We start from the raw sequence: 22,380 nt of genomic DNA, 5'->3' as shown, positions 1-22,380 counted from the left end.
ACACACACTCTCTCTCTCTCTCTCTCTCTCTCTCTCTCTCTCTCTCTCTCTAGCTGGGCTCTTTGGTTTTAGGATTAAGCAAGAGGTACTTTAGGTCTTCCTTTCCTTGGAAGGCAACTAGCTACCTGTGGACAGTGCTTTGTGTTGTAGCTATAAGCAGAGGGCAGTTATCACCTGAGCCCATTCTTACTGGCAATATCCTGTACCCCAGGCATTTCTTGTGACTGCTCAAAAACTACTACCTGCCTAACTAAGCACTAGCCTGTGGCTCTAAATCTGGAAGAGTGGTTACATCTCTTCATATTGTAGCTTCAGGCTAAATCGCACATCTAACCATCTCTCCTGCTGCCTTATCTGCATGCTCAGTAATGCAAACTGGCCCCTTGAGTGATTGTGCTTGTGATACAACAGGCCAAAACTAAGTCGTCCATCATAATTAAGTTTTAGGGAGACCAGCTGGACATGCCTGGTCTCTCCTTTGTAGTTCTGAAATAAGATAGTTGCATTTCATCTAAGCAGCTAAGGTTTCCTGGGAACTTTGTTGTCTGAAATCTTAGTGTTCTTGTTGGATATAAATGTGGCAGAACCTTCCCCAAATGAATAAAGTTCTGGGCTGAGAACAGGCTGGCCTGTCTGCTAGTGCCATGCCGGCTGAAGCATGGATTGCTTTTTAACTGTTTCACGAAACATGTAAAGGCCCTCACTCCAATCCACACCAGTAACACTTCCTTCCCTGTTTATAAGCCAGCATAGCAACAGTGTCTGTGCAGGTGAGTCTCAACAGAGCCAGAAGTTGGCCTTAGCAAATTTAGCTTTCCTGGCCTTGATTTGTTTATAGTCTTGGCATCTCACTGTTTGTGACAGAATTTTACAAGGATACCTTCTGCCTAGCCGTGATGGCTGCCAGCTACTTTTCTATGCAGCTAGCTGCCTTTCTAGATCATGACCAGCTTTGACTGTAGATGCCCAGACAGGAGTCATTTTCTTCCAACATTTCATTGCTAATGTTGTTTTCATTTCATGCTTAGGAAGTCTATTAGCAGATAAAATTTGATTTTGAGAGGAGCTGGGCAATTGCATAGATTTAATTTGTGGAGACTCTATTTATTACCCATGAAGGAAGTTTCCATTATTTACCCTCCCACCTGAAGTTCCAGGAGAGGCTTCAGTGCCTGTCAGGCAAAGATCCCATTGCTGGCCTGGCATGGTGGCCAGTCTGCCCACATACTCACAGACTCATTTGTTCCCACATCTTATACACAGACACTTTGCTGCACAAGTCATTTGCCATTGTTGAAACAAGTATGATTCTTTCACATGTGTTCCTTTCTCCTGCCTGTTGATGTGACAGATTTCCCTACTCCTCTTAGAGTCTTTGAAGCATTACTTCTGGAACATTCTTATCCTCTGAGGTGACTGGAGAACCTCACCTCTTAGTCCTACAGCACAGTTAATACTGACAGTGTATATCCAATAGGCTTCAGTTGTCACTGGCCTAGAATATGAGTGACTCACTTGTACCCACACTGGTTTCTTTTTGGCAGATCCCCTAGATCCTTCATTCCCAGTGGAGTTCGTCAGACATGGAGACATCATACGACTAGAACACAAAGAGTAAGTGCTCTAGTAATGGAACCAAGTTGATATGTGGAATAAGAAATCCATACATGGTATGCAAATGAGTACTAAGCTAGCCTTTGCCTGCTGATTTTGACTTTGAGGAGCCTTGACTTTTGTGACTACCTTTCAAGTGAGCCTTCCTCTGTTAATCCCACTGGGTGAGAATAAGACCATTACCACAATTTTTGAACCAATTTGAAGCAAGCTTTATTAAATATTGGCCAGGACAATGGGCAGTGGCCAGGTCCACACCTAGGATTCCTAGAGAATAGCCTCAAATTATGTTAGTCCAGTGCTTATAAAGGCAAAACCCACAAGGCTACATATGTCCTTCCAGCTTCCTGCCTGTGTACCTCCCAACTACTTGTGATCAAGTATGTCCTGTGCACTTGGGGCAACCAACCTTGTTTCTAGGAGTGAAAACAAGTGGCTTGTTATCTTACATGAACAACACCCCAGCCAGTATTCTAGGAAATTATCTGCCATTGGGCAAGTGGGGCTATCAGTTTAGAGACATTTTTATTTTATAGATCTCTTAAACACAGTAATTTAAACATAAAACATAACGTTAGCTCTCACCCCTACCCCAACTCTTACTCCCTACCCCTCACCAAGGGAAGGATAGCTTGATAGCCCAAAGCTGCATCTTTGGTAGATGCTTTTAGGAAATGTAAATATCTGTTTCTGATACTGGCACACTAGTCTGTCTCACTGTGTGTTCATTGAAGTAACACCAAGATGGTACAAAACCTGCTAAAAATCATGGGAAAATCTGACAAGATATTAGAGGTACTAGACCAAAATCCAAGTGAAAGGGAATCCAGAGAATAAGTGAAGTCCTGGAGCCATGTTTTCCCTCATCCTGTTACAGAAATAATATGAGTTGCTGGTGAAAAGCCACTCTACACATCTAGAGATTAATGAAGAAGCTCTTTAATAGCATTTGTCAGGCTCTGGCTCATGCTCAAAGAGGACCCGGCCTTGAATAGATTTAATTAACTTATATACACCCTAGGCATTCCATATATGCTGTCACCTTAAATCTCTGTTAGGTCCCAACTTCAGGTAACATTCTGAACAATTTAAACTGAGTTGAGAGTCTATAATTCTGGACACTTGGTCAAATGGAAGATTTACACAATAAAGATATTGCCAGGATTATTCTTAAGTACAATAATGTTGTTCTTTTCCAGTAATTGTTACCCTGGTTCACCTTGCCCACATAGCAGAATTATGGTTTTTTTTTTCTGATAAGAGTACCGGGACTTAATGATGGCTGTGACTTTGAGCTGCCTATTAGAGGTATGTTCTTTGATAGAGAGAAGGGCCTAAAGGCCAACTTTAAGTCAGGATTCTCTCCTTTTGTTGTTAATTGGAGGTCAGTCTTGGTGAATAAACACGGGCAGAGACTTTCTTAGCAGCCCTAAACTTCAGTTACGATGCAGACTTTCTCCATTTCCAGCAAGTCTGATCAGTACACTACTGATCTTCCTGTCACAGCGCCTTTGGCTAAATTCTACTTTGTGTAACTTAATATTTCCTAAATTATTAGAAAGTCTTTTCTAGCATTGATTTTACTACTTAAAGTTTCTTCTACATCAGCCCATGGTCTTAAGGGTGTTTTGTTTTGTTTTGTTTTGTTTTGTTTTTCCTTGGACAGGAAGGACAACTTCTCTGTGTAGTCCTGGCTAACCTCGAACTCATAAGAGATTTACTGCCTCTGCCTCCCAAGTGCTGGGATTAAAAGTGTGCATCATCACTGTCCATCTCCAAGAGGAGTTTTTAAGTCAAACTTGTAGGTTCCTCCAAAGTGACAAGTTTAGTATTAAGTGACTTCTCTAAGACTTGGAACCCAGAAGAGTTTAGGCTTCAGTGTGTATCTGTTCCACTCACTCACCCCAGGAAAAGTGAGTTTGGACTGTTGGTGGCTATACAGGGAATCCTAGTTCCCAAGAAGAAACTTAGAATTGGTCTTTCCCTGGGTCTGCAGCTCACAGTTGTGTCACCTAGGTGACATCTTAAGCCATTTTAAACCATGAGTAAATAAACGTGATCACCGACTGGTAATGTCTCATAGGTGCCTGGCTAAAAGCCAAAGTTAACCCTACTTTTGGAAAGACATTGGAATCCATTCCTATAAGTAGTTTTCAACAAAAGTGAATAATGGACAAAGGTGTATTCCTTAAGGAAAAGGCACAGTGACCAAAACCAGACAACAGCAGTTGTTAGGAGAAATAGCCTCAAAAGAATTCTGTACTCCAATTACAAGATAAAAGATTTGAGAGAGAGAGAGTAGAACTGGTATGCTTTTCTAGCCAGTTGGATTTTAGATACTTTAGATTCCTACTATTAAATAAATCTGATGTCACTAATAAATTACTTGACTCATACATATTTTTTATAAATTTCCCCAAATTGTGTCATGAACATTTTTTACTTACGGATGAAAGCAAGAGTTGTTATAAAAAGCTAAGTACATCAAAAGCAAATTAAATCTTTCCTCATTCCTTGTAAATCCTCACTTAAAAAAAGTTGGTGAGAATAGGAAGTAAGTGGGAATTGGGGAAGTTTGCCTGACCAAGCATGTCCATTCCAAGTTCTAGTCTTTTCTCTGCAGACCTGCCTCCTTAGTCAGGAAAAGCTAAGGCTTCCAAGCTAGAAATGTGTAAATGTTTCCTGATGCCCCACCCCTGGCCTACATGCCACACAGTGCTCTGCACAGTGCTCCTCCCTCCCTCCTTCCCCCCACCCCAGATCCTTCCTTCCCTAGTCCTCAGACTATTTCTTATAACTGAATAGATGCCCCATTTCCCAGTATGTTGGGATTTACAGTTTAGATTCTAATTCATTCTGATACTAACAGATGATGGCTGCATATTCTTAATAAAAGAAACCGCGTGCATATCTCTTTTCTTCAGATAATGGCTCTTCTCTTCTCCAACTTCTAGAACTACTCGGAACCTGCACAGTCACTATCATGAGGCTCCCCTGACCCGGAAGCACTATCAGGTCACTGGCTATGGCATAGTAAGTAAGAAACTAGAGTCTTAGCTGGTTGGATGTAAAAAGTTGTGAGGCTTGGTTCAGGACCATGTAATAGGACACATCCTCTCCAGAATTCTAGAATGTTCTAAGAGAATTTGGAGGCTAGACATAAGATAGTCTCTTTTGTTGTTGTTGTTATTTTGTTTTTTGAGACATTATCTCACTATGTAGCCTTGGCTGGCTTGAAGCTTGCTGTGTTGACTAGGCTGGCTTTAAACTCACAGAGATTCACCTGCCACTGTCTACCAAGTGCTGGGATTAAAGCTGTGTTCCATCATGCATGGCCTGCACAAAGACTTCTTTAACATTCCACAACTGTTTAGCTCAGTTTCCTATGAGAAAAGCCTATAAATTCTGTTTTTCTCTATACCTCTTCTTGCAGACTAACTATATGCTTTATATAGTCTAATACCTAATAATGTCAGATATGAATACCATGTGGATCTCACACTAGAAGGCTGGCAAGATGGCTCAGTGGGTAAAGGCACTTGCCTTGCAAGCCTCCTGACCTGAGCTCAATCCCTGTAACCCACATAAAGGTAGAAGGAGAGAAATAACTCTGTAAAATTGCCCTTTGATGTCCACGCATGTACGGTGGCATGCTCCTCCCCTTTCTGGTCATGGATGCATACATGCACACAATGATAATAAACTGGAAAAAAAGCCAAAGATGTGGGTGATCCTATATTCTTCTAGATCGCAAAGTCTTACTGGTTGTATTTTACAAATCTTGTTCCTGTCGTACAGAGGGCTGTTAGCAACTTAGCTTTACATTTTGCTATCTCAGGGACATGCACTTAATAGAAAAAGTTCTGTTGGAGTTTGTGTCCTGAGAGTAACTGAAGCAGAACAGCTGGTAGAAACTGTTGAGACTTACCCATCACTCTCTTCTAAGGCCTCTTAGGCATCATTAAAGAGTGGATTCCATAATGTGAATTCCCTAAACCTCTTTGTATTTCCTGAGCACATATTGTACTAAAGCCAAGACTCTGAAGTTTCCATCTGTTTTTCCATGGGCCTCTCCTGAGAAGAATTAGACGCAACTACCTTAATTTCCAGGTACAACATCTGGGTCAGACCTACCTGGCTTGGGTGAGAGTATCCAGATGTGCAAAACAGCAAACACAAATGGCCCAGATCTTCTTACTGGCTTAGAGTGAGGTTTTGAGTATGATTTAAAGGAAAAATCAGCTGTCTAGAACTTAACACTATAAAGTTAGCATTTAGACTTCTCCCACCCAGATTCATATCCTGTCTTTTTATGATAGGGGTTTCCCAGTTAATGTCACTCTGTTGGGATACTTCCATGGCCTTCTTGTTCACTTTCCTACATCAGTCTTTGAGGTCGATTTAATCTTTGAAACACGATGGTGTTTGAAAGGGTGACCATTTTCCTTTTAATGCTTTGATTCTAATATATGACTTTTGTAATGTTTTCTTGGTTTATGTGGCAGAATGGGACAGGGGACTCAAATGACTTCTGGCGGATTGAAGTTGTAAATAGAAAATTTGGGAACCGGATCAAGGTACTGAGAAGTCGAATTCGCCTCATCCATTTGGTCACAGGTTGTGTCCTGGGATCTTCAGGAAAGATTCTGCCTAAGTGGTACGTCTCTGGGGTCCTGATCTTTTGAGCCAGCTCACTCTTTCATTTTACACTACACGGAGTATACCAGAGGCTTCAGTTACCCAGTGGTGAATGCTTCCTTCACTTTTCCTTATTTGGTAGTAAATGAAGAAAGGGCATCAGGAACATTATGGTGCACAGAACTCCAGCTTAGCTTTGCATTTTATGTGCCTTGATAGTTGGACATTTGTATGACTGCCTTGTGGTTAAAACTCTAGGCTTATGCTTTTTATAAAGCGGAAATAATGTATGCTAAGTTACTGGTAAGATAGTTGTAGATTATGAACATGTGAGGTTAAAAGAATAATGGCCACTGATTTACAGGGAAGTTCCACAGATGTAAGAGTGGTGGACATTACTATACTTGGGGCGTTTTCAGATCTTCTAGAACATCTGTGACTATTTTTCTGGCAGGGGCTGGGAGCAGTTGGAAGTTACTTGTACTCCGTACCTAAAAGAAACCACTAACTCCATTTGGAACATAGAAGAACATATCAATCCCAAACGTGAGTTGAGGCCACTGCCCCGGCTGGCTCTGTCATAGAAAACACACTACTAGTGACCTTCTACAAGGCTGTTTCAGTGTCCCAGGCTCCGTCCTGTATCATGAGTGGCTCCATGCCTTCTATGCTTGTTGCAGATTAGTCCAGTTGACCCGTGCCAAGTATTTCCTCTCCAGACAAACAGGCAGACCCTTCACAGAAGGCCACAGTCACACTGATCCCAAATCTCTGCTTCCAGGCTCCTTTGATCTTCCCACTTTGGTGTTAGCTTCAACTCAAACAGTCTTTAGATTCATTTTCCCACCATACTCCACCCCAGCTTGTGTTTGATTTCTCCATACTGGCCATTCCATTCTTCTTAGTACCTGATCTAGATAAACAGTGAATTGATTAGTTGAACAATTCCTTATTAAATATGTCAGGAACCACATGGATTCTGTGGATATATTGGTGAATGAGACAAACCCAGTTCTTAGTCTCATACTAACAGGAGGCCAGCTTCTGGGCTCGTGCCACAGCGATGGGTGGTGGAGCCAAAAGCTGCCAGAGCACAAAGTAGGCCCTGGCTGTTCCTCTGCAGCCCTGCCAAGCGAGAAGCTGCTCTGTCTTAGCCTATAGGAAGACTGCGCTTGTCTCTGTAGTGTAAGGGTGTATATGGCAAGGGTGTGGGTACTGAGAGGACAATGTGGCCAAGCCTTTCTCTTGTCATTTTCCCCCTAGTGCCAAACATCAGCCTGGATGTGCTGCAGCCCAGTTTTCCTGAGATCTTGCTGGAGTCTCACATGGTCATGATCCGGGTACTGCAGCCCCTTCTTATTCCTTCTAAATCTAAACCTAAAGTTCTTAGAGGAGCTCTTGGGCACCCACAGATTTAGAGCACAGAGCAGCAGCCATGGTGTAGATCCCTGACCCATTGGAGGACATTGAAAGTGCTTCACCCACTGGTTTACAACATTTTTATGAAGATTTCCAGGATCACAGGATGAGGTGGTGATTTGATGCGGATATGGACAGTGGTGATTCTGGAGTTGGAGTTTCATTTCTATTGCTATGACAAATACCCTGATAAACTTCTGTCTTGATTAGGTTTTATTGCTATGAACAGACACTATGACCATGGCCACTCTTATAAAGGAAAACATTTAACTGGTACTGGCTTACAATTCAGAGGTTTAATTCCTTATCATGTCAGGAAGCATGGCAGCATGCAGGCAGACATGGTGCTGGAGAAGGAGCCAAGAGGTCTAACGTCTGGATTGGCAGGCAGCAGGAAGAGCAAGTGACACTAGGCCTGGCTTGAGTATCTGAAACCTCAAAGTTCACCATATGTGACACATTTCCTCCATCGAGGCCACACCTACTTCAACAAAACCACACCTCCTAATAGCGCCACTCCCTATGAGCCTGTGGGGGTCATTTTCATTCAAATCATCACAAGCAAATTAGGGAAGAGGAGGGTTTATTTCACTTATAATCTCCTAGGTTATAGTCCATCACTGAGAGAAACAGAGGTATAAACTTGAAAATCAGATCTGCTTGCTACTTCACACAGCATTACTTGTGACCATGGAGTACATTTCACAGCCAGAGTACAGGAGGATCCACAGAGCCTAACTGGCTTGCAGGCCAGCATTTACTCAGCTTTCTTAGATAGATCAGTATCACTTGTCTAGGAATAGTACCACCCATGATGAACTGAGCCCTTCTACATCACTTAATAATAATCAAGATAATCTCCTACAGACATACCCACAGACCAGCAAGCGCTAGAGAATTGGGTTGAGGCTCTCTCAAGTTGATTATGGGTTGTAGCAAGTTGACAGTTGAAGCTAACCAGCATATCAGTGAACATTTATGTAGTGTGTGTGTGTGTGTGTGTGTGTGTGTGTATACATTACAGTCCTGGGAAGGTTATTGTCATTTCTACTTTACAGACAAGGAACCAAAGCACAGAGATATTAAGGAACTTTTTAAAGGGCATACAGCTACATATAAAGTAGATCCAGACTTCAAAGGTAGGTTTTCAGGGTCAGTTACCATGACATTCCTGACTCTGATTGGCAGTGCTCCTAAAAGTCATACATTGCCTCTCATGATAATAGAACTAGTTGGAATGAGAAGCTGCTTTGGGTGTGTTTCTATGTGTCTTACAATCTTAGCCATGAGGCCATTCCTGTGCTACTTGGGAGGCATGGCTTATTCTTGTTTAAGGATTTCTAAGGCAGGCAGGTGGTACACACCTTTAGTCCCAGCACTTGGGAGGCAGAGGCAGGCAGATTTCTGAGTTCAAGGCCTGCCTGGTTTACAGACTGGGTTCCAGGACAGCCAGGGCTACATAGAGAAACCCTGTCTTGAAAAACAAAACAAAAAGCAAAAAACAAAAAAATAAGGATTTCTAAGAGTCACTATTTGCCCCCTGCAGTTAGTAACTGGCAGCAATCATAACATCTAAAGTAAGCTAGAGAGGAAATCTTTAAATGGAGAAGATTTTGCCCACAGATGGAATTTGCTTGTGTAAATGGAGGAGACATTGCTGCAGTCGATGTCTGGTGAAAGACCCCTGCTCTTGTTGTGGGAATCTGAGTCCTACAGAAATGATGTTCAGACCACAGTGTTTCAGGCCACAGAGGTAGCCAGCTGTCAGCTTCCCACAGAACTGCAAGGAGCTGTGACAGTTATTAGTGTTCCTCTCTGAGCCACTGTCAAGTAGACCTACCTGGAAGTGATCATATAAGCAGCCCTCAGAAAACATAGTTGACTTACTCCATCAAATTAAACTTTTAAAATCCAGCTATTTGTCAGTTTTGCACATTGGAAGGTGATAAGTTGACATTAAACAATCTCTGGGTCACTTCTTCTCTCACTCTGTGCTTGTAGCTGTCACTGTGGCCTGATGACATAGCTCTTTTGAATATATGTCTGTCACTCAGAGTATCAATCTGGGTATGAGTAGAATTTTAAGGCTAAAGTAAGTATAGAATTTCATTCCTTGTTTTGTCAAAAGGTAGAGACAAAGGAAAGGGTGTATAAGAGATCTTAGTTTATCAGAATTAGAGAGACGAGAGAGCAGTGAATCCAGACTCTAGACATGCAGATATTGGTGTATATGTTGTATCTATGTCTGTCTGCCTGCCTGCCTGTGAGTTGAGACCTGAATGGAGAAAGCTCATGGCCTGGTCAAGTGCAATGGAATGAACCATCTAGATTTAGTTTATATGCACAACCATGTTAAGAATCTGCCTCCTTTAATCTCTTGATTTGTAGAGATGCTGGATTTCTCTTATGATGGTAAAGTGAATAGGATTCTTACGAATTACTGAGTGCCTGGTTTTGGACTGAATTGTGCAGGTTTTAAGGGATTGGTTTCCCTCATCAATTACTCCCAGGACCAGAACACTCCATTCCTCATTCTAAGGCCCTTTGAATAGCCATAGTGATTGTAGAGGTTTGAATAGGAACGCCCTATAGGATCATATATTTGAATGCTTAGTCACCAGAGAGTGGCACTATTTGAAAAGATTAAGGATTAAAAGGAACGCTGCAGTGGTAGGACATGCCTTTAATCTCAGCCCTTGGGAGGCAGAGGCAGGCGGATTTCTGAGTTCAAGGCCAACCTGGTCTACAGAGTGAGTTCCAAGACAGCCAGAGCTACACAGAGAAACTCTGTCTCAAAAAACCAGAAGAAAAAAAAAGGGTTAAAAGGATTTGGAGGTGTGGCCTTGTTAAAAGTATGTCATTGCGGGGTGAGCTCTGAGGATCTGTCTGTCTGTCTGTCTGTCTATCTATCTATCTATCTATCTATCTATCTATCTATCTATCTATCTATCAATCTACCTACCTACCTACCTACCTACCTACCTACCTATCTATCTATCTATCTATCAATCTACCTACCTACCTACCTACCTACCTACCTACCTACCTACCTATCTATCTATCTATCTATCTATCTATCTATCTATCTATCTATCTATGTTTTTTTTTGAGGCAAGATTTCTCTATAGAGTCCTGGCTGTGCTGGTACTCACTCTATATACCAAGCTGGCCTCAAATTCAGGGATCCACCTGCTTCTGCCTTCAGATTAAAGTGTACCACAATCAATCGCCTAGCTTAAGGACTTTGAGATTTTAAAAGCCTGTGCCAGACTGGTTGGTTTCTCTCTCTCTCTCTCTCTCTCTCTCTCTCTCTCTCTCTCTCTCTCTCTCTCTCTCTCTCTCTGTTGTCTGTCTTCAAATCAGAATGTAGCTCTCAGCCACTGTTCGAGTGCCATGCATGCTGCCATGTTCCCTGCCATGATGATAACAGACTACACCCCTGAAACTCAGCAAGCCTCAGTGAAATGCTTTCTTTTGTGATTGTTGCTGTGGTCGTGGTGCCTTTTTGTAGCAATAGAACGGTGACTAGGACAGTGATCCAGGGGATTTGCAGCCGGTCCTTTTGGGGACACACATCTCCACTCATTTTTAAGAGCAGCCCATTGCCCATACTGAAACTTAAAAACTAAACTATACCCAAGCCCTTCCTTTGTTGAACTAGTCAGGGTCCTTGGTAGCAGGCTAAATAAGACCTTCTAGACTGTTCTTGGTAAACCAGTAACTCAGTTAAAGGTAGTGTTGCCTCTCTGGGGAAACCTAGCAATCAATATATGAAGATTATTTTTTGCTAATAGAGCTGAAAACTGAAGCATGGGGGCTTTACTGGCCTTCCAGGGAGTAAATACCAAGTGCTAAACACAGGACAGCCCCATAGCAGAGTTGTCCAGCCCCAAATGTCAGGGTGGCAAGGCTGTGAACCTGACCTACACAGCAGCCAACTTACTAGTTTTTGTTGGTATTGAGGATGGCTCAGGCCTGGAAGTGAATGTCTAGGATCCTAGCTCTATTTCCTCCTATTTTAGTTAAGGCCCAGTTTTGCCACATGAGACAAGTCACTGCATATTCCTGGCTGGGTCCAAGTCCTTCAGACTAAATTGAGTACTGGAAATGATTTCTCTCCTCAAAGAGGTATATTCTTGGAGGGGAAAAAATAAAAACCAGCAAAATTCTTACTTTTCACATATATTTATATATTCCATAAACAGTTATATAATATAGCTATTCTATTAAAATATTACAGAGGGCATTTAGAACAATAATAATCTAAAAGCCTCCTCCAGATAAAGGGTAATGAAAAAAACCTTTGAGACACTAAGCTAAAGTACCCTTTTCTGAGTCTCTGTTCTCTGTTTGAAGTACTGACTTTATCCTCCCATACACCTTCTTAACCCTGGTCGTAGCCGAGTGGGCTCTTATTGGTAGGAGTGGAGGCAGTTATTATAGGCAGGTAGAAAATGGCTGCAAATAGAAACCTGATTGTTCTGTGGCAGGGAGGGGAATCACTGGGGTTTCTCTTGGTGCTTGGCTGGAAATCAGATCATTATGCCTCGTGCTTATATTAGCTGGTTAGATACTCTTTTTTGACTAGCTTTTCTTTGCTGTCTTTTTACAGGGAAACAATGGCCTCAAACCCAAGGACAATGAGTTCACATCCAAACCCTGGCACTGGCCTATCAATTATCAGGTAGGACCCAATTCTTGAGCTCTTCTAGGAAATAGCAACAAGAAAGAGATTGTGGGGGCTGGAGTATATATGACAAGGGGAAGCCTCACCTAGGACTCACCAGGAAAGACACTCTTGTTTTCTACCTGATTTTGACTCCTACTTCCTAGAGAATTCATGTAGAGTGTTCAGTCTGAGCCTCCTGTTCAGGCCACTCATCTATGAAAGATGAGTAATATGTGTAACTGTCCTTCCCCTTGAATGGGAATGGTTGGGGATAAGCTGAGTCTTGGATCAGTGTGGTGTCCTTTGCTCAACAGGGCCTGCGCTTCTCAGGGGCCAATGACACGGACTTCCGAGTCTATCTGCTCGGCAACCCTGTGAGTATCCCAGCTCTGAGTGCTTAGGTCCACACTCCTGCCTGCAGAAGCTGGTGTCCTCTCATCCCCAGCTCTTCTTCTCTACAGGTGGTCTGGTGGCTGAATCTGGTGAGCATTGTCCTCTACCTCCTCTTGGGGAGTACCATTGCTATTGCCATGCAGAGAGGGATACAGCTGCCTGCAGAGTTACAAGGTCAGAGCCCCTGCCTGGGCTTTTCCTGTTCTGTCCTTTCATCTGGCTTGGGCCTGGACTCTGGGGAAGATCTGCCTGCTGTGGGACTCCCCTTACCTCTCCCATTGCACACGTTTCCTCTCCTTTGCTTTGGAAGCCCATAGTCAGGAGGTGCTTTACACTGGGCTCAACATTTTGTATTTTTCCTGGTAGCCTGTAGCAGAGTATAATCTCCCCTTTCTGTGTATTAGGAAACCAGCACAGTGAGACAAAGAGTTTGTCACACAACACGTAGTCAGTGGTAATGTGCTGAGGCTCAAACCCCAGCAGTCTGCCTACAGAGCCTTCACTGTCACACTGTAGCCAGAGAAGTGCCCCTTTCCTTATCTGCCCTCTTTGCTCCACGGCCCTGTCCTCTAGTGAGGCTAGAGAGGCAGCTTCAGGCTGTGGCAGTGCTTGCCCTCCTGGTTGCCTTGGCTGTTGGACATGGATGACATCTAGATACCCCACAGACCCTTCTGCCATTGCCAGCTTCCTGTCTGAACAGTCCTAGCTCCAGACACTCCCCTACCTAGCCTCCTTTCTGACCTGATGCTGGGGAATGTCTCTGACAGCAAGTAAGTGGGAAGCAGAGACAGGGAGGCAACTGTCTGTGAGTGTGTGTCTCCTGCCAGATGCCCACATCTGTTGTGGCTCCTGTTGGCATCCCTGCTAAACTGGATACTGACCAGGGAGTCTGGAGACCCACTGACTCCTCTTTTTCTAGTTGCCATGGGATTTGGGTAGTCCATGTGAGGAAAGGAAGGCCCAGTGAGATGATGTGGAAGAGCTAGGCTGGAGCCCAGGCCCTGCCTCCACTGCCTCTTCATTGGGCTGTGCTGATTGGGCTGCACAGGGCTGACCAGGGTGCTGCTTCGAGGAGGTGGCCAGCTGCTCCTGGGATGGATACTCCATTACTTCCCTTTCTTCCTGATGGGCCGGATCCTCTACTTCCACCACTACTTCCCAGCCATGCTCTTTTCCAGCATGTTGACAGGTCAGCACTGCTGCTTCCCAGCCCTGGGGAGATGATGCGGTGGGAGGCATGGTGGGAAAGGAGGATGAAGCTGCCCTGAGAAACTGGTCGAGGGAGACCTCTGCTTTCTGCTGTGGTGCCTCCTTCCTGTAGGATCCCCAGGGACTGTCCTGATAGGCTGGTACATGTCCCTGCTCTCCATAGGTATCCTATGGGATACTCTCTTGCGGCTCTGTGCCTGGGGCTTGGCCCCTTCTCCCCTGGGTAGGAGAATACATGCGGTGGGAATCCTGAGCCTGCTTCTGGCAACTGCCTACAGGTATGTATCCCCTTATATGACCCTCTAGCCTGATCTCTAGGTACATTTGATCACCCCCAGGGTGCTCTTAAGGTCTTCTCATAGATGGGCCATGTCCCTGAGAGTTCTGAATCAGTTGGGCCAAGGTGGCCCCAATGTGTAGTCAGGTAGGAATAGCAAGGGCTTCAGTCCACTTTCTCCTAGCTAGAGGTTCCTAGCTTTGACACCACCCTAGCACACCTAGAAGGATGCTTTCAAGTTACAGTGGCTCCTTTCTAAAACAGCTGCTGGGGGGGGGAGGGGGGGAGGATGGGAAGCATAGGGCTGTGGATATAGGGATGTGACTCAGAATTGCTGCACAGAGACTGATATTTGTAAAGTTCTTCTTTCCTTGCCTTCTGGCAAGTCTCAGAGCCCCTGTCAAGAGTCCTTGGCCACTGTGGTGGGGCCTGTGCGCATGAGCACATGCCTGCTGAAAAAGGTTAAATTTACATGTTGGCACTCTGGGCCACACTTCCCATAGGTAGACCTCTAAAAGGTTACCTCTGTTAGGCCTGTTGGGGAAAGCCCTTCCCTTCCTGGACATTCAGCCAATAATGTTGCAGTATACTGGGATGCATGGATAGATGGATGGGCAGACTGGGTTATGTTGGAGGAACCTATGTAATGGGCCCCGGCACATGGACTTACAGTTAGAGCTCCATAATGCAGTTCTAAGATGCTGACCACCTTTTTCTCACTCTCATAGCTTCTACCTCTTCCATCCTCTGGCTTATGGGATGGTTGGTCCCCTAGCCCAGGAACCTGAGAGTCCAATGGCAGGACTGAGGTGGCTGGAATCATGGGACTTTTGAGGCCACTGCCAGGACCCCAGCCTGGATCCAGGTTTTGTCCAGGGACATTCAGCTATGAAGCCAGATCCTGGGCCCTTCCAGCTTCAAGGGAGCTGTCTGAGGAACCCAAAACATTCTGCTGCCCCCAGGACCAAACTCTGGGGAACAGTCCTGGATTTAACTAAACACTAATAAGAGCCACAGCCCTGTCTACAGCACCTACATGGGGCACTTGACCTACAGCACAGCTCGGTGCCAAGTTCCTGTGAAACACAAGGAAAGCAGGTGTGAGTGTTGGAGGCTACATATGCCCAATACCTTTGGAGCTTGTAGACCATGTAACTGTGGCAGCCAAGTGTCATAAATTCCAAGAAATGGTCCAAGGTTAACAAAATATTCTCTGGTATCTTTTCACATTGGATTTGGTTTCATTTAGGCTTATAAGATCCATAAGAAATGTTCTAATCTTCAGGAGGTTTGAGAGTGCCGCCCCACTCCTCATAGTGTTATAGATGGGACCATGAAACCTCTGCTGCCCTTCTTCTCACATGCTTCCAGTGAGGCTAGCCAATCACCTGAGTTTCGGGGCTGGCCCGCTGCTGCTGCCCACAGTGTCTCCTATGGATACAGTGCTGCCTGGAGTGTGTACAGTGCACTGGGTGCCAGTGCAAGCTGGCAGAGAACTTGTCAGCCTATGGTTCCCTGTTCTGTGAACTGTGTGGGTAGAACCCACACCTATGGCTGCTTGTGCCCAGTGTCTGTTTCTCACTGTCCGTCCCCTTTTCTCTGCATCTGCCTGGCTTTGAGGACCAAGCCCTGCTGACTTACCAAGCAGCTGAGTCAGAGCCAAGTCCTGTGGGGCTAAGCATCTACCGGGGTGCTGATGTGAGGGCATTCAGCTTGGCTGGCTCAGATTGGCGTTCCTGTCTTCACATTTCCAACTCACCCTCATTATACCCTCTCTTGCTTTCTGGTCATTCCCCTAACTTTTGACACTGCCTTATCATCGCTTTTCCCCAAAGACCCAGAGCACCTGAACATGCATGACAGCTTTTACTGTCTACAACTTAAACTCAGAGCTGCTCCTTCCATTTCCTTGCCCAAAGGCAGTGAAAATTTTGTCAGAATTAACCCAAGTCCAGTCCTTTAGTCTGCCTCCTTTCTTTCAGTTCAAAACAAAATATTTATTTGATCCTAGAAGATTTTGATATTTCAAGGCTTAATGATGAATTTGCCACAGTCCACCTTCCCACTACTGTAGCTCTCAACGACTCTGACAGGGTCAGAGTTCTTTAAAGCATCTTCAGGAGGTGGTTGCCACGGAGACTAGAAATTGGTCTCAGGGACAGGCTGTGCTACCTACAGAGTGGTGGAGAAGGAAGCTTCTGGGCGATGCGTGGACGTTCAGCTGGAGCATCATTAATGCTAATAGAGGAAATGTAGCTCTGTCAAGAGCAAGGCAGGGTAGCTAATTAGATCTGAGACCCACTGACCATCCTCACCCATGGCTACAGCCTTTTGACTTCCCTCCTGCCACACATCCCCCAGCAGGAAGTGCAGTTTGTGCACAAAGTCTGGGCTGCCTGCTTAATTGCGTTTCTGGCAGGGACTGGGGAGCTCTGCTCTCATTGCCCTCCCCAAGCCTTGCTTGCAGGCCCAAGCAAGACTGGTTTCTTCTGAGCCCAGTGGGGATACCGTGTGGGTAGATTCTCCTGGAGAGGGGATACAGGAATCTGTGCTTGGCTTTTAACAAGGTAGCCCATGGGACATCTAACAGGTGGCTAATTTTCTCTTATGCCTTATTTCTGGAGGCACTATTGGAGGGATAGAACCCTAGAGTAACTGGGGGGCAGCTTTAGAGCTGGAGTAGGTAGCAGAGTTCAGTGGGCTCCTACATGTCCCTCCCTTTAATGTCACACTGAGGTCAGAAGGGTCTCTTCTTATTTCCAAGTATGGGAAAAATAGTGCCTCCCACATACTCCCTCTTCTTCCATCCCAAACTGGCAGATACTTCTATGGGAAAAAGACCACTTGGTCACATCACTAAGTGCTTGGGTTCTATGTGAAGATGGAGAGCAGTGGGCTCTAGGGTGCTGCTTTGCATTTGGGCTGCAGCCCTTGGGAACAGACAGAGATGTGGTCCATCTCAGCCGGCTGGTGAGGAGGAAGATGTGCCAGGCAGCATAATGCAGCCAGTGTCTTGACCAACCACACTTTGTCTTTTTTTTTTTTTTTTAAGTTTCCAGAGATAATCAGAAATCATTACTTTTGTAATAAATCGCTCTTGTTTTCAACACTACATTGTTCTTGTGATTGATTGGATCTGACTTGTCCTTGACGAAAATGTCTAGATGACAAGAAACATGGTATCTCATGGCTAGGGCCATTCTCATTCCCCCTAATGCCAGGGGAATGCTCTCCCTGAGCACTTGCTTGCTTGAGAGACCATGGCTGTTGTTCCCATTCCTTAAGCTAAAACCAGTAAGCTGAGCCTACTCTTTCTTGTTGAACTTTCCCAGACAGTATAGAAAGAAACAAGGGAACCATTTTCTCCTCTAATTCTGAGATAGCTGTGTGGCCCAGCATGGTAGCACATTTCCATTCCAGTTAACTGAGGGCCCCATCCTGGCATGGTCAGCTGTCAAGAGTACCAGCTGCAGAGGATCCACCCTGTCCTGTAGGGCATGCATGGTCCTGAAAACCTGATTGGGGTGATGCAAGAATAAAGAAATCTCAGACTCACATACAGAAAAACTGGGATCAGGTGGGACATGGGAGTTATGATGGAGATGCCCAGCTACTTGTCTGGAACCTCAGCAAGCTTATTATATACAGCATGGGGAGGAGTTAGCTAGTCTCAGTCAGAGGCCTCTGAAAGGGAACGGTTTCTGGCTGCTGGAAGAGACATCCAAAGGAGAAGGCTGGGTCCATGTTTCTGTACACTCTCTCAACATCCCCACAGGTACCAGAGAAAGGCTTTGCCAAATCCCGTGGGTCTGAGACATTGAGGTCCCTTTTGATAATACACATTCACTTGGGACTTCATCTGCTTCATTCATTCATTCATTCATGGTTTCCCTCCACTCCCCCACAGGATCTACAGAAGGTGACTTCTGACTTAGCATTGGATTAAAGGTTCAGAGGGATTCATGCCTCTGTGAAATTGGGAGTCTTCTGAGCTACCTTGCATCCCCATCCCCCACAAGGACCATAAAGCAGGAGGGAGGCTGGGGAGAAAGATAGGCCATTCCTGTCATTCTAGAGGTAGAAGATGCCAGGGACAGGCAAGTCAGAAAGGGACTAAATTGTCTGTGAGTGGCAATAGCTTAATAATTTTTTTTAATTTTTTTATTTTGGGGTAGGTTTTTTGTTTGGTGTGTGTGTGTGTGTGTGTGTGTGTGTGTGTGTGTGTGTATGTGTGTATGTGTGTGTGTGTTTTGATTTGGTATTTGCTTGCTTGCTTGTTTGTTTGAGACAGGGTTTCTCTGGAGCCCTGGCTTTCCTAGAACTTGTCCTGTAGACCAGGCTGGCCTCGAACTCAAGAGATCAGCCTGCTTCTGCCTCCCAAGTGCTGGTATTAAAGGCATGTGCTACCAGCTGACATTTAGTCCTCCTGAAAGCCTAAAGAAGACACTTTTCTTGTTTCTATTGTGCCCATGAGAGATTACATCACTTACCTAATGATCCACAATTAGAAAATCAAGGGCAGGACTTGATGCAAAAGGGGGTCTTTGGAGCTCCTCCAGCCCCAGGCACATCTGACTGGAAGCACTTGCCTGAAATGTCCTGCTAGGCCTGGGCACTGAGAAGAGGCTAGGGCACAGCTGGGAGGTGTCATAGTAGGTCAGCCTGACGGTTTGTGTGTTCTGCATTGTACATCCACAGCTTATTTGGGACCCTGGCTTTCTGGTTCCCCCAGGGGTACCAAACCAGTGGTGGTAAATATTTCATAACAGATTTCCTGTGGGGGCAAAACTAAGCCCTAGTATATTTGCCAGTTTCCTTTTTTTTTTTTTTTTTTTTTTATATTTTTTGAGACAGGGTTTCTCTGTTTAGCCCTGGCTGTCCTGGAACTCACTCTGTAGACCAGGCTGGCCTCGAACTCAGAGATCCGCCTGCCTCTGCCTCCCAAGTGCTGGGATTAAAGGTATGCGCCACCACTGCCCCCTGCCAGCCCTTTAAAGACATTAATGATACATTGACAGCTCTGACTAGAGAACTCTTGAACTACCCTAGATTTTAACATATTGCGTATCCCACAGGGAGGAGAGAACCTCTTCAGCCCCTCAAAATAGAATTCAAACCATCAGTGGTTGGGGTACCTCACCTTGACTGCCTAAGCTACACCAGATCCTTAGCCTTTTCCCAAGGGGAGCAGAGATTAGAGCACACCAAATATTTCTGTCACCCCTGGCTCCAGGAAGACAAAGACGAGCTGTGGGCTTGGGCTCTGGTCCCCCCACATAGGTGCATAACTCCCATGAACTCTTCAAACCTCAGGTGATGTTATGAGAAGAGGCCAGAAGGGTCCTGAGTGAGGACCTTCAGGAAGTATAAGCTGGGTGGAGTGGAGGGTGTCAACCAGCCAGGTGCATTAAGAAAGCACCATCCCTTTGTACTCTTGCTTGGGGTCTTCTGAAGTCATTAGGACGCAGGCCTTTTGCCAGGCTGCCCTAAAGCCTTACAGTACAGGGACCAGAGATATGAAAGAGATGGGGAAGAGTCAAATAGGTTGTGCTCAGATGTCATTCGGGAGAGGGTGAGTAAATGCTCTCATGGGACTTGGTTGGAGCAAGGCAGAAGGCCCCCAGGATAAGTTCTAGAAGTCATGCACTGAGCACTCTGCATCTAACATGGGGCTGTCCATGGGGTCACAATCTGTTCATAACTGAAAACCAAGGACACTGATTCATATCCATTCAGTAAGGACTGTGGAGAGCTTACCACTCAATCCCTTACAGTACATCTGAGGAAGCAGAAGAGACTCAAAGGTAGTAGAAGATAAAGGGAGTGTGTTCCCCAAAGCCTGGGCCCTTGGAACTGGGCTAGGGCCAAAGACCATTCATGCTTGAAAGAGAACAACAGAAGTAACTGATGGAGGGGAGGGCAGCTGCACTCTCTGAATGGCAAACACAGGACCTACCTGAACTACTTTTAGAAAATAGTGGTTTATGTTTCTTCCTCAGTCACTCTCAACTAATTTTTGAGGACAGTCTCTCATTGTCCCTGGAGGTCACTGTCTGGCTAGCGGAGGCCCAGAAATTCTAAAATTTTCCAACTCTCAGTGATCCTATTAGTCAGGTGGCTTCTTTTTTTCCCCCCTTTTCTTTTGAGACAGTTTTTCTACAGAATCCTGGCTGTTCTGAAACACACTATGATAAACCTGCCTCTGCCTCCTTAGTGCTGGGATTAGACCGCTCCTCCCAGCTGTGTGTGTGTGTGTGTGTGTGTGTGTGTGTGTGTGCTCACACTTGCTGGAAGGATGCCCACTGGACCTTCCCCCTAGCACCTTACTTCTTGTTTTTGCTTTGGAGGGGGTTGGGGTTTTATTTGGTTTGGTTTGGTTTGGTTTGGTTTGGTTTGGTTTGGTTTTTTTGAGACAAGGTTTTTCTGTGTAGCCCTGGCTGATCTGGAACTCACTCTGTAGACCAGGCTGGCTTCAAACTCAGAAATCTGCCTGCCTCTGCCTCCCAAGTACTGGGATTAAAGGCGTGCGCCACCACCGTCCCGGCTTGTTTTGGGTTTGTATCACCATTTTTCAGTAGATCGTGCGATGGCAGATCGTGACGTTAACTCCATGGATGTGCACACAGTGCATTTCTAGTTACTGTCTTGAGAGCTGAGGTGATCCCGCAGACCTGAGATTGGAGCCCACACTCGGCTGGAGATGTCTGTGGTTTGGGCTCTGTCCCTTAAACTGAGAGCTTTGGTGGACCCAAAGTTGTGCAGGTACCCAGGGTTTGAGCAGAAGACAGACAGACCAGTTTGGTGACCCAGGTCCCTCTAGTTGAACTCTAGACAGGAGACCATGAGCCCAGGAGATGGCAAGCAAGCCCAAGAGGTTTCTGGTGGAGAGATGGGACTCACCTTGAACACTGGTCCTCCCAGTCTGCCTCTTCATCAGCAATAGGAAGTGATTATTAGTACTGGAGGGGAATGACACAATTTATGTAGCCCAGGCTGGTATTAATCCTTTGAGTTTTCTGCCTCTCAGGGCAGAGATGACAGGCATGTGGCAGAAGCCAGTCCACAGAAGCAGTCATATCACTAGTTTTCAAGAGTAAAGCAAGCCCAGAGGCTCAGCATTTTCTGTTAGACTCTGAAGCCTGGACATTTCCCAGGCCTCGGGAAGTACCTTCCTAAGGCGGGTACAGAGAGAGTGCGCAAGCCTCCCTGGGCCAGAGTGGGTGGGAGCCATCGTAGCTTTAATGGGCGGTTCTCTGGGAGCTTCGGGGTACAGGGCGCAGCTGCCCATGCGGGGTCCCCGGAAGCGCCAGTGTCCAAGCTGGCGGTGCGCATCCTCTGGGCTGGACCAGTAAAGGCGCGGTTGCTGGGCCCCACCCGACTAAGGCACTGGGCCTGGAGGGGGGCTCCCCCGCGTCGCCGAGGAGATGGCGCTGCATGTGCGTTGACGGCGCCCACGCCTTGAGGGTCCCATCACTGTGTCCTGCGACTCTCCTGGGAGAGAGAGCATGGAGCGCCCGGAGTCAGAGCTGATACGGCAGAGCTGGCGGGCGGTGAACAGCAGCCCTCTGGAACATGGCACTGTCCTGTTCGCCAGGTGAGTGCTGCAGGGCTCTGGGGTGCGAGTGAAGGGGTGCCTGACTGTAGTGGGCTCGAGATTTCTGGGCTTGTCACTGGTGGAGGAGAAACTGCCGGCCTGTGCGGTGGTGCTCCTGAGAGAGGGGTGTGTGCTCAGCGACAGGTGGTGCTGTCCCTTCTGCTCTTCCGGGATAGCAGTGGCTCCTATCTGAACTGGTGGAGGTCCGATGGGGTCCTTTACCAGCACCCACAGTATGGGCAGATGGATGCAATGCCCCCACTCTCCTCCCTTTGTTATCTTGGTGTCCCGTGGCTAGTAACTGCAGGGCCGCTCACAGGAGCCGGGTCGGTAGGAGGAAATGAGTGACCCGAAGATCCAGCTAGGGTATGCAGGCACCTGGAACGGTAGAACGGCCCCTTCCCACCCGCTCGAATGGAAGGAGACCATGTAGTCTTGGCCCATGAGAGCTCAAGTCCAGCTACCAGTAAGATGAGAAAGCGCAGGCTTAGGACCAGAGAAGGTCCAGGAGGGAGGCGGCAGGCATCCAGTCTTACCACTGAGGGGGGGGTGGGGAGGGAGGAAAGA

The 22,380-nt window shown here is 46.1% G+C and overlaps 2 protein-coding genes across 3 annotated transcripts in view; both read left to right on the top strand.

Moving 5' to 3' along the window:
* The window catches only part of Pomt2 (protein O-mannosyltransferase 2), a 42,793-nt gene extending 25,462 nt beyond the window's left edge, over nt 1-17,331 (top strand). The window contains exons 11-21 of one of the 2 annotated variants that reach the window (XM_031357267.1): nt 1,545-1,614; nt 4,569-4,647; nt 6,120-6,271; nt 6,707-6,798; nt 7,516-7,592; nt 12,284-12,355; nt 12,655-12,714; nt 12,802-12,907; nt 13,782-13,922; nt 14,106-14,220; nt 14,948-17,331. In XM_031357267.1, the coding sequence (XP_031213127.1) occupies nt 1,545-1,614; nt 4,569-4,647; nt 6,120-6,271; nt 6,707-6,798; nt 7,516-7,592; nt 12,284-12,355; nt 12,655-12,714; nt 12,802-12,907; nt 13,782-13,922; nt 14,106-14,220; nt 14,948-15,053 (1,070 nt within the window). In that variant the 3' untranslated portion in view covers nt 15,054-17,331. The remainder of the gene's footprint in view (nt 1-1,544; nt 1,615-4,568; nt 4,648-6,119; nt 6,272-6,706; nt 6,799-7,515; nt 7,593-12,283; nt 12,356-12,654; nt 12,715-12,801; nt 12,908-13,781; nt 13,923-14,105; nt 14,221-14,947) is intronic. The other variant, XM_031357266.1, reaches the window with a different exon arrangement.
* A 4,077-nt stretch (nt 17,332-21,408) lies between these two features.
* Nucleotides 21,409-22,380, top strand: part of Ngb (neuroglobin) — a 5,657-nt gene continuing 4,685 nt past the window's right edge. The window contains exon 1 of the mRNA XM_031357735.1: nt 21,409-21,813. Within this exon, the coding sequence (XP_031213595.1) occupies nt 21,725-21,813 (89 nt within the window). The 5' untranslated portion in view covers nt 21,409-21,724. The remainder of the gene's footprint in view (nt 21,814-22,380) is intronic.

Source organism: Mastomys coucha, unplaced genomic scaffold (assembly GCF_008632895.1).
Source record: "Mastomys coucha isolate ucsf_1 unplaced genomic scaffold, UCSF_Mcou_1 pScaffold6, whole genome shotgun sequence".
Lineage (NCBI taxonomy): Eukaryota > Metazoa > Chordata > Mammalia > Rodentia > Muridae > Mastomys > Mastomys coucha.
The sequence above is the reverse complement of the archived record's forward strand: the minus strand, read 5'-3'. Positions and strand labels throughout refer to the sequence as shown.